The 11,960-nt window shown below is 33.8% G+C and overlaps 1 protein-coding gene across 3 annotated transcripts; it reads right to left on the reverse strand.

Moving 5' to 3' along the window:
* Nucleotides 1-6,457: 6,457 nt before the first annotated feature.
* On the reverse strand, nucleotides 6,458-10,158 carry LOC110638963 (very-long-chain aldehyde decarbonylase CER1). 3 transcript variants are annotated; one of them, XM_058152249.1, is made up of 10 exons: nucleotides 9,978-10,158; nucleotides 9,590-9,661; nucleotides 9,195-9,427; nucleotides 8,882-9,101; nucleotides 8,054-8,432; nucleotides 7,859-7,966; nucleotides 7,576-7,776; nucleotides 7,303-7,401; nucleotides 7,001-7,174; nucleotides 6,458-6,917 (listed from the first exon to the last, which is right to left on the reverse strand). In XM_058152249.1, exons 3-10 carry the CDS (start codon nucleotides 9,319-9,321, stop codon nucleotides 6,750-6,752), a joined length of 1,476 nt encoding a protein of 491 aa, XP_058008232.1. In that variant the 5' UTR covers nucleotides 9,322-9,427; nucleotides 9,590-9,661; nucleotides 9,978-10,158; the 3' UTR covers nucleotides 6,458-6,749. The 3 variants fall into 3 exon arrangements, with proteins under 3 accessions (XP_058008232.1, XP_021645401.2, XP_058008231.1); XM_021789709.2 differs by having other exon boundaries at nucleotides 9,590-9,813; nucleotides 9,978-10,133; XM_058152248.1 differs by lacking the exons at nucleotides 6,458-6,917; nucleotides 7,001-7,174 and having other exon boundaries at nucleotides 7,355-7,478; nucleotides 9,590-9,813; nucleotides 9,978-10,135.
* Between the last annotated feature and the right edge of the window lie 1,802 nt (nucleotides 10,159-11,960).

Genomic DNA, 11,960 nt, shown 5'->3' on the forward strand with positions numbered 1-11,960 from the left:
TCTTCTAATTGTTGTTTCATCCATAAAATTTGGGCAGCACAACTACCAGCAGCTATATATTCTGCCTCAACTGTAGATAGAGCTACTGAAGTTTGTTTCTTACTGTGCCAAGAAACTAATGCAAGGCCAAGAAATTGACAAGCACCTGAAGTACTTTTTCTATCCAATCTACTTCCAGCAAAATCGGAATCACTATAACCAACAAGATTAAATGATTCATATTTTGGATACCATAAACAAATTGAGTGCATGCCAATGAGGTATTTGAATATTCTTTTAACTGCACTTAGATGGGATTCTTTTGGACATGATTGAAATCTTGCACACAAGCAAACACTAAAGTGTATGTCTGGTCTAGATTCGGTAAGGTACAAAAGAGAGCCAATCATACCTCTATAAAGCTTTGTATCTACTTCTTTACCTTTTTCATCATTGTCCATTTTAATTGTTGAACTCATAGGAGTGCCCATGCTCTTCAAATCTTCCATTTTAAATTTCTTCAACATATCCTTGATGTACTTTGATTGATTTATGAAGATGCCTTCTTTCATTTGAGCTCCCCCATTATGCTCATCTCAAATTCATTCTGCATAATCTTAGAAAATTTCTTGCAAAGAGATTCTTTAGTAGCACCAAAAATTATATCATCAACATAAATTTGCACAATGAGCATATCATTATGATGCTTCTTAACAAAAAGTGTTTTGTCCACTTTGCCTCTTTGGAAATCATTTTGTAAAAGGAATTTACTAAGCCTTTCATACCATGCTCTAGGAGCTTGTTTTAAACCATATAAAGCTTTAGTAAGCTTATAAACATGATTTGGATGCTCATGATTTTCAAAGCCGGGAGGTTGTGCAACATACACCTCCTCATCAATATACCCATTTAAAAATGCACTCTTGACATTCATTTGATAAAGCATAAAATCCTTGTAACATGCAAAGGCACACAACATTCTAATAGCTTCAATTCTAGCAACTAGAGCAAAGGTTTCATCAAAATCAATCCCTTCCTCTTGGTTGTAGCCTTGAGCCACTAGTCTAGCTTTATTTCTAACAACATTGCCTTTTGCATCCATTTTGTTTCTAAAAACCCATTTAGTACCAATAATTGAATGATCTTTTGGTTTAGGCACCAAATTCCAAACTTTATTTCTCTCAAATTGATTTAGTTCTTCTTGCATGGCAAGAATCCAACTTTCATCATTTTGAGCTTCTTCAAAACATTTAGGTTCAATTTTTGAAACAAAGGCAACATTACCAAAATATCTTCTCAATTGTGCTCTAGTCATCATCCTTTGAGATGGATCATCAATGATGTCTTCTTGGGGATGATTTCTATGGAATCTCCATTCTTTAGGTAAATCTTCATGTTGGGGCTCATTCACTTGTAATTATTCCAAATTTGGCATTTCTTCACTGATTTGATCATTATTGGCATTATGGACATCTATTGTGGTATCTCCTTGAGTTTCTTCATCTTTGTCATCAATTTGTTCCATTTCTTGACTTGATATTATATTTTCTTTCCCAAACACCTGCTCATTATTATCCTCACAAACATTTTTCCTTCTAATAGAAGGGTTAGTCTCATCAAACAAAACATGAATAGTTTCCTCAATAACTAACGTTCTTCTATTAAACACCCTAGAGGCTTTACTCTTTGTTGAATACCCAAGAAAGATTCCTTCATCGGATTTAGCATCAAATTTCTTTAAGTTATCCTTCTTGTTATTTAAAATATAGCACTTACAACCAAATGCCTTGAAATATGAGATATTTGGTTTTTTTCCTTTCCACAGCTCATAGGGGGTCTTTTTTCAAAATTGGTCTAATCAAAATTCTATTCAACACATAGCAAGAAGTATTAATAGCTTCAGCCCAAAAATACTTTGGCAAATTATTTTCATTCAACATGGTTCTAGTCATTTCTTACAAAGTCCTATTTTTCCTTTCTACAACCCCATTTTGTTATGGTGTTCTAGGAGCTGAAAAATTATGGTTGATTCCATGTTTATCACAATATCTCTCAAATAAATGATTTTCAAATTCAGTTCCATGATCACTTCTTATAGATGTAATGCAAAAACCTTTTTCATTTTGAACCATTTTACTAAAAGAGGTGAATTTCTCAAAAGTCTCATCTTTGTAAGCAAGGAAGAATGTCCATGTATATCTTGAATAATCATCAACAATAACTAAAGCATATGTCTTTCCACCAAGACTAGTAGGAGATACAAGTCCAAATAAATCAAGATGAAGCAATTCTAATGGCCTAGTGATAGACATAATATTTTTAGATTTAAAAGATGCTTTAGTATGCTTTCTTAGTGCACATGCCCTACATTGAAATTCATTTTCATAATTAATCTTAGGAAGACCATTAACAAGTTCTTTCTTAGACAATTTTGAGAGTGTATACATGCTTGCATGACCTAGTCTTCTATGCCACAAATAACTAGAGTTATCAAAAGATACTAGACATGTACCATGATTAGTTTCAATATTATTCATGTCAAGCAAGTAAACATTATTAGATCTATTGGCAATGAACAATGTGTCATTATCTAAGTTATTGATTGTACAAAGAGAAGAAGTGAACTTTACCTCAAAACCTTTATCACAAAGTTGGCTTGTACTTAGCAAGTTATATTTCAAACCTTTAACAAGCGACAAATCTTCAATGCAAGGTTTGGTTCCAATTGTGCCATTTCCAATTATTTTTCCTTTCCCTTTATCTCCAAATTTCACATGTCCTCCATCTTCCATTGTGATTTTTGAAAACTTGTCCTTTTCACCGGTCATGTGCTTTGAACAACCACTATCTATATACCATTTTTCACTTTCCTTCATCCCTTTGAAACAAACCTAAAATTTAATCATTGAGCTTTAGGTACCCAAGCAACTTTGGGTCCTTGAGGGTTAGTGATCTTAGGTAAGGTTCCCTTTGGTACCCATACCTTCTTTACCTTAAGAAGACCCTTCCTAAGTGCACAAGAACTAATCATATGACCTCTTTTATTGCAATAATAACATGTGACATTAGGCAAGGAGGATGTAGATGCTTTAATGAAATGATTCTTATATTTACCATAGTTCATGAAACCATCAAAACCAATTCCATATTTTTCATTTGAAATTCTTTGGTTTCCAAGAAGTACATCTAGAGTTTCTTTTCCTTTTGTAAATTTTGCCAAATCATTTGTCAAAGATTCTACTTTAGCTTCAAGAACTTTATTTTTCTCAATGAGCATTTCACAAGTTTCTTTTGAGATTTTCAACTCTAAATCTAGTTCTTTAAACAAAGCAATTTGTCCTTTATAAAATTCATTTTCTTTATACACATTGGACATGGCAATTTTTTGTGATCTCAATGATTCAATTTCTAAATTCATTTTAGTGCACTTTCTCTTGTAATTTCTATACTCATCATATACTTTAGCAAATGCAAGTTCAAGTTCTTCTGCATTAGGAGGTTCATAAGAGTTTACCTCATTGTCACTTTCTTCTTCCTTTTGTGAACTCTCGACTTTCTCTTCAAATGCCATCATACAAAGGTGAGCAGTCTCTTTGTCACTTGATTCATCATTTGAAGATTCTTCACTGTTGCTCCATACTATTTTCATAGCTTTCTTGCTCCTGTCTTCTTTTCCTTTTTTCTTTTTGAGTAATGGACATTTGGGCTTGATATGTCCAGGTTTATGACACTCATAACATACAACTTCTTCTTTGAATCCTTAAAATGTTTATCCTTGGGAGTATATTTTTTCAATAATTTCTTGTATTTACTTCCTCCCTTCTTGAAAGCTCTTTTGAATTTTCTTGCAAGCATAGCCATTTCATCATCATCATCACTTGAAGCACTTGAGTTGTCACTTGAGTCAACTTTGAATGCAACTCCTTTCTTCTTATCTTCATCCTTATTTGACTTAAGAGAATGCTTTTCTTCTTCTTTTGCTCATTTTCAACTTCATCTTTCTTATATACCATCTCATGTGCAATGAGAGATCCAATGAGTTCATCATAGGTGAAAGTTTTAAAATCCTTGGTATCTTGGATAACTGTAGTCTTTGCTTCCCAAGATTTTGGAAGTGATCTAAGAATTTTCTTCACAAGTTTAGCTTCCTCAAATCTTTTACCAAGTGCTTTGAGAAGATTGACAAGATCGGTAAACCTTGTACTCATATCCGCAATTGATTCTCCTGGCTTCATTTCAAATAACTCATAATCTCGGATAAGGAGGTTTGCTTTGGATTCCTTGACGACATCCGTTCCTTCATAAGTTACTTTAAGCTTTTCCCAAATTTCCTTAGCAGATTGACATCCTGAAACATGATTGTATTCATTAAGGTCAAGTGAGCAGTGCAAAATATTAATTGCTTTAGCATTTATAGAAATTTTCTTTCAATCATTGTCATCATATTCATCTTCATGTTTCGGTAATTTTGTAGTTCCTTAACCATTCTTTTGAGGAACATGTAGACCATTTTTAATAATTCTCCATGCATCAATATCTACAGATTATATGAAATTTCTCATTCTTACTTTCCAAAATGAATAATTAGTGCCATTGAAGAGTAGTGGTCTTGTAATTGAGTAGCCTTCAGCTAGTGGTGTGGGTATACCGGTAGTGTTGCTAGATGAACCAGCCATTATGGATCACTCCAAGGTTGTAACACCCTAAGCAAGAGAGACAAGCTCTGATATCAATTTGTTATCCCAAAATAGTCCAAGAGGGGGGTAAATTGGACTTTACAATTTTTCGACCCTTGCTTGTAGCCTACTGAAAAATTGTGGCTTTGTTCAACTAGGTGCTCTTTTATATATATTGTGAAAGTGATATATGTTTCAATAATATGTCCCTAAATTTCAGTTCAAATTTCAATCAATATTTATAACAATTTTTGTCATAACATGCATCACAAGATTTTTAACCAATTTCTCAACCTACTCAATATATCCTCATGTATATCAACTCAATCTATTCATTAACACTCAATATCATGCATAGAAATTAAATTACACAAAAGTAAAGAGATTAAGGTTAGAGAGATCAAACACAATGATTTTTATAGTAGTTCGGCTTAACTAGCCTACATCCACTCTCTCAAAGAACCCTCTTTGAGTCTTCTCTTCACTATTTGCTCTTTTAAAGGCAAGAGACGAAAAGCCCTTTACAACTTTTTCAACACTAAGCTTTTACCAAGGTAGCTTGAACCCTTGACAAGTGCTATCTCAAGCACTTACACTCTCAAGCACTTACACTCTCAAGCTTCAATAGGTGCTTGTACAACCTCTCTCAAATGCAATTTAATGTTTTAGCACTCACTCTTACTCAATACAAATCAAACTACAAAGAAGAGATGAGTTGATTTGCCAATGATAACTCAAAGACTTTAAAGCTCTTGAATGAAAGCAATAAATGAAAAATCGAGATTGGAGTGCAAATGTAAGCTTTCATTAAATGTAAAATGAAGTAAAGAAAGTGTATTTATAGTCCCAAATCATTTAAAACCGTTTGAAACCTTTTTGAAATGTTATACACTCTGTTTTAGGCAAAATAGCCGTTATTTTGTCTTTTCGTGCGAAGTTAAGCAACTCTGATCATTTAGCAAACTAATGAAATTTTGGCAACAGTAGTAAACTAGTTAGTAAACTAATGTTTTAGCAAACATATTAGCAAACTAATATTTTAGCAAACAGGTTAGCAAACTAATTTACCAGATACCTGTTTCAAATTGTAATCTCAAAAAAAAAAGATTTTAGACCTTAAAAAATATATATATACTCCAATAGTAATATCCAAGGTCATGATGAGAGAAAATTTTATAAAATAATTAAAACAAAAAATTTAATTTTGAGCTCCATTTGACTAAACTTTCATCTATTCTTTTTACACAAGTCTTAAGACTCAATTTCTAACTCTATGACTTTCATACATTTACTTTGAGTCTTGATTTACATAATCTTATTCTTTCTCATCTTGAATTTGTCTTGAGATGCCTTTGAGTATTCTTCCTCCTTAGATGCAACTTCAAAGATTCTTTATAAATAAGAGAAATAATCTACACATCACTTTAAAGTTGGGTTAGATAGATTCTATTTGAGTTTTGTTATCATCAAAATCAATGCTCATTTTGAGCTACACGGGGTCAACAATTTCTTATTCTCAATGCAAAATTAGCAATAAAATAAGTATATTTAATTGATATTAATAGGTGCAATGATGCATCATAAATCTAGTTATGACAAAAACGTTATACAACAGTTTTGTACATGTATTGCGTAGGATGATATTCTAAAATTTCTCTATGGCTAGACTAATTACAAATAATTAAATGTGTACTTTAATTATTAATTAGATAATTTTGTAAATTCCAAACCATCAATTATATGCACTTTAATTTTGAATGTATTCTTGCATAAAAGCTTCAAAACAATTTAAAACCACACAATTTACAAAAGAAAAGAAATTCACTTAAAGTGATCATTTCATATTTGCATTCCAAGAATTACCACTAGCTAGCTGGTGACTGCTGAAGATATAGAACACACAAAAGGTGTCACCCACAGCGCTACTTGGACGGTAAGGAAGCACAAATGACTACAAACCTTTTATTCATTCGGCTACGTTATAATTACTAGTAAGCTTTTTTATGAAAAATATTATAGTTACTTAAGCATTTGAATATAGTGAATTATTGGATATATATATATATATATTTATATATATGTAGAAGATAAGGCTTAGGATGAAGTGATGGTGTAAGGACTGAAGCCATGTCGAAGACTAGCTTCCCAAGCTTTCTCAACATTGAAGATTTGGTCGCCACACTCGTGCACATTCCACCCTTCCAGGGCATGCAGTATTCCCGCTACACGCCAAGCACTCATCACTCTTCTTGGCAGCCAATTCTGTTACATATAATCAAATTGGATTACCCTTTTTTGGCAAATGAAGTCATTAATTAATTAAGCTAATTGAATAACATACTAACCTCACAAGAATGCAAATTCTCAAAAGCTTTAGGAATTATCATAGCTGGCGTGCTGTAATACACGCAATCTATTCGCCATTTCTTGGGAGGAAACTGTGAAAAGGGAATGAATAGTGTTCCTTTGGCTGCTTTCATCTGCTCTTCTCTGCCCAATTCATCTCCCACTAACCATACCTGCAGTTTCTCATCATCTCAATATTTATTTGACAAGAGTATATATATATTGCTTCTTTCTTTCCTCCTAAAGTTTATTATGTTTAACCTTTATGGTCTATGACTATGCATGAATCCATCAAATTTACCTTGGGAACGAATGTCGTTGGATGGACGACCAAGTTACTTTGCGAGATATTTACCCTCTGCCTAAGCTTCTCGCACTCATGCTTGCTCATTGTTGCTACCTGATGATACGTACATACAATTTTTTTCCACTTAATAAGTAGCCATGAGAGTACAAGCCCCAAATGTTGTGGCCGCCCTGGTTACCGAGGCCCATTAATGGTTCTATTATTATTGGCACCCAGCAACAAAAGGCTGCCGAAAATAAAATAAAAATTTATAGAGACACACGGTACCTGAATTCCCCTTTGGCATAGAGCAAAGGCAACAGCATAAGCAACTTTGGTGAGGTTGCCTCTAAGAAGCACTTGTGTTGTCCCTTGGGGTATACTGTTTAGCACCACAGCCACTGTTAGGCTGCTCCCATCCACCACTTTAATTTTGAGCCAGGTATTCTTTTGGAGATATATCTCACCATTTCTGTTGAGCTCCTCACCCTATGAGAGGCTACTTTAATTATTCTGATATGGAGGACTTTCCTCTTGTTTAAAAAGAGAGTACAATAATAAATCAACTTGCCTGATTCAGAAGTCCAAGAGTTAGCACCTTAACTCCTCTCTTGTCTGCCTCTATTATGGCTTCTTCAATCAAGCCATTGATAGCTTCTCTTTGCCTTTGGAACAAGTACTATCAAAAGTGAAGCAAATGAGAAAGCCATTGAAACATTGAAACTAACCAAACCAAACCAAGAAAGCAATAAATTTTGCATCTTACTTGAATTCTGTATCTCGGTACTACCCAAGATTGCGATTTGAGAGTGTTGAAAGTGTTTCTCTCGGAAATAAATGTGTGTCCGTAGATCGAAGACATGATGACTGACCAAAGTATTGTTACGGGACACAAAAACCATAGATACCAGTTACAAGTGTAAGGTTTGGAGGCCAAGGAGGCAAATCCGAACGGCAGGTAGTAGATAGACTCGGGCGTCGTCAGATGCATAAGATGTACAACCTCCGGTGAGTCTTCCTGTCTTCTAAGCGAAGCTTCATATAGCGTATCGGAACATTTGTCCACGGTATCGTAAATGTAGTCATATAAGGGCATGAAAAGCGAGTAATTGGTCCGGAACTGAGTATGATGCAACGAGTGAAATCTATCATGCAAATTATTCTTAATTAATAATTATGAAGGAATACATAATTAATCTTCTACATTTTAAATCAAACAAAATTTGCACAACTTTTCTACTCTTTAATTATAGGTTTAATATATTTAGAATTGGGGGGCTCTCAGGCTAGGTGTTGCAAGCAATGGTTAACTGTTCAATATCGCAGCAATCAATAGTTCAAAGTACACAAGGTTTGGGCACTCAAATTCCAATGACAAATAAAGGATCTATTCGTTAACTTCAGTTAGTTAAGGATCTATGCAATTTCCTTTTTAAATTAGAAAATTGTGGCACTCTTTAGCATTAATAGGGAAAATTTTTCTATTAATAGTCATAGTATCATTAAAAAATCATTACATATAGAATGATTATATAAAAATAAGAGAGCTAATTGAGTACTAATTAACTAATTAATAATGGGAAGAAAGACGTACGAAGGAGTATACATAATAAACTTGAGAGGGGGAAAGATGGAGAAGAGGGTCTTGGGAATGAACTCAAAGTTGCAGTGACCCATGTTGTTCATCAAGTCGATGTAAGTGACGTAGCCAGCGAAGGAGACAATAGAGGCAGTGCGGGTGACTAGCGTTGTAGTGAGTGGGATTGCAAACAGCGTAAAATATGCGATGTGTTCCGCAAATGGATGAATCACAGCTGCATATATATGTCAGATACGAATATATAATTTCAATCTCTTATTTATATTTAAAAGAAATTAAATAGAAGAAATAAATAATTATGTATTACAGGTGATAGGCTCTGTGGCAATGGAGGAATGGTGATGCGAATGGTATCTATTGTATAAGTAATGGTGATGAAGTAATCTGTGTAGCCAATAATAGAGGAACTCCACAGGGCCCGCATGAAGCAGCATAGTTATAATGACACCATCCGTTCTCCAAAAGGGAAAGTGAGAACCCAAAGAAGTGATGGTGTAAACTACGTAAAATATTAGTCCGTTGAAGACAATCTGGTCATCCCTGTATCAGTTAATAATATTAATTTATTATACACATAACATAAAATTTTATACAATAATAACAATAATAATAATAATAATAATAATAATAATAATAATAATAATTGTACCAAAATAATAATAATATACGGACACTTATGAATATATATATATATATAGCTACCAGTTGCTCTCTCTGTCAACTTGTTCGAACTCAATGCCCTTGTCAACGATCCTATTGTTGCCTTTGGCCGTTCTGTAACGAGAAAATGAAATCCAAATCTGATTGTGAAGCATCCGCAGCAGCAGAAATGGGAATATGAGAAAGTAACCAAGGTCTCTTTCACTTTTTTCTTTCACCATGAATGAATAGGTGCTATGAATTGCCCACGGTGCCAAAATCATGTGCTTATTGCAATCAAAATCCAAAACCAAACATATATATTAACTTTAAAAATTATGTAGTCGGATTCAGTGTATTCAGATAAAAAAAAAGATTCAGTGTATAACTAAAACTAGCGTGAGTTTATATATATATATATAGAGAGAGAGAGAGAGAGTAAGCAGAATACCTTAAAACTCCCAAGATTTTTCCAAGGCCAGTCGGTGAGGATGCCTGGCGTAGTAGCCATATTTTGGCAGTTCTTTTCTTTTCCAAGGTTAATGTGTTTGTCGATCTCGGAGCATGAATCACTACATGGGGTTTATATAAACTTCCAACAACCAATTGCAACGTGTCAACCTTTACAAACTCTCACTAGTGTGTGAATTTATGTCTAATAAGTAATAACCTGTCATCCTGCTAAAAGCTGCAGAAAGTCTGGCCAACCTCCTCCCATCTGCCTATTGATTCTTTTTATTTGGTGGCTAGCTGTTGCATCAATACCTTTATTACGCCAATCCCTCACTACAATCAATCGAACTGGAAACAAAGTTTATTTGTATTTTATGTTAATAGTATGTTCAAGAGTATATCATTTAGTATATATCTTGTACATCTTTTATTAATAAAAGGTATTTTGACTTTTTCATTTACATAATATATTTATGTATAATAGAAAAGGTCCATTGCTATTTTGTTAAAAATTCTATTCTTAAGTTATTAAGAATATGAGTGACGGTATTTCTAACACAAAGTGTCATAAATTGGTTCACAATCGACGATACTTCACAATAAGGACATGACTTATCCAGAAAGATTGTAATCATGTTTGTTTCCAAGTTATTTATATGATATGTAAATAAGATGGAATGGTGAGTCTCATGCCATATAACAAATATGATAGGCACTTATATTTGATAAGTAGGTCGAACCAGTGACATTTATGACAATGTATTGACAAGAATAAACTTCGTGTGCTTGTCATAAATGTCACTGGTTCGACCTACTTATCAAATATAAGTGCCTATCATATTTGTTATATGGCATGAGACTCACCATTCCATCTTATTTACATATCATATAAATAACTTGGAAACAAACATGATTACAATCTTTCTGGATAAGTCATGTCCTTATTGTGAAGTATCGTCGATTGTGAACCAATTTATGACACTTTGTGTTAGAAATACCGTCACTCATATTCTTAATAACTTAAGAATAGAATTTTTAACAAAATAGCAATGGACCTTTTCTATTATACATAAATATATTATGTAAATGAAAAAGTCAAAATACCTTTTATTAATAAAAGATGTACAAGATACATACTAAATGATATGCTCTAGGGCATACTACTAACAATCTCCCACTAGCACTAGAGTCATTCATTACAATACCTTAAACCCATCTTCTCAAGATGTCGGCCTAACTGAGCTTGTGACAAAGGCTTAGTGAATGGATCAGCTAGATTTTTCAGCTGATACTATTTTCTACATGGCTATATCGCCTTGCCCAACTATCTCTCTGATAATGTGGTAGCGCTTTCTATGTGTTTGGATTTCTAGTGAGACCGGGGTTCCTTATATCCAAACAACTTCTTTTGCAGCATCTAATGCAACAATATACTCAGCCTTGGTAGTGGAATTTGCAGTCGTGCTCGGTTTGGAACTCTTCCAACTGACTGCACCTCCATTACAAATGAACACATACCCAGAGGTAGACTTTCTATCATCGATATCCAATTGGAAATCAGAATCAGTATAACCATCCAATTGCAAATCTCCACCTCCATAAATCAAGAATAAATCCTCAGTTCTTCTCAAGTACTTAAGGATATTCTTGACAGCTATCCAGTGTTCCAAACCCGGATTGGATTGATACCTGCTAGTCAAACTAACATCATATGCGATATCCGGCCTAGTACACAACATTGCATACATCAAACTATAGCCGAAGCATGTGGAATCCTGACCATTTTATCTCTTTCTTCAGGCGTCTTTAGAGACATCTCTTTAGAAAGGTGGATACCATGTCTCACTGGTAACAATCCTCTCTTGGAATCAAGCATGTTAAACCTCTTTAACACCTTTTCCAAGTATAGACTTTGGGATAAACCAATAAACCAATTATTCTTTTCGCTCTATCTCTATAGATGCGAATCCCAAGAATATAG

The sequence above is a fragment of the Hevea brasiliensis genome, chromosome 9, assembly GCF_030052815.1.
Source record: "Hevea brasiliensis isolate MT/VB/25A 57/8 chromosome 9, ASM3005281v1, whole genome shotgun sequence".
Taxonomy (NCBI): domain Eukaryota; kingdom Viridiplantae; phylum Streptophyta; class Magnoliopsida; order Malpighiales; family Euphorbiaceae; genus Hevea; species Hevea brasiliensis.

Excerpts from the sequence above, each read along its gene's own strand:
- LOC110638963 (XM_021789709.2), bottom strand. The coding sequence starts at position 10,037 with ATGGCTACTACGCCAGGCATCCTCACCGACTGGCCTTGGAAAAATCTT. Across the intron at positions 9,428-9,589 it reads GTTGACAGAGAGAGCAACTG|GGATGACCAGATTGTCTTCA; the intron begins GTAGCTATATAT and ends TAACTGATACAG. Across the intron at positions 6,918-7,000 it reads AGAATTTGCATTCTTGTGAG|AATTGGCTGCCAAGAAGAGT; the intron begins GTTAGTATGTTA and ends TATATGTAACAG.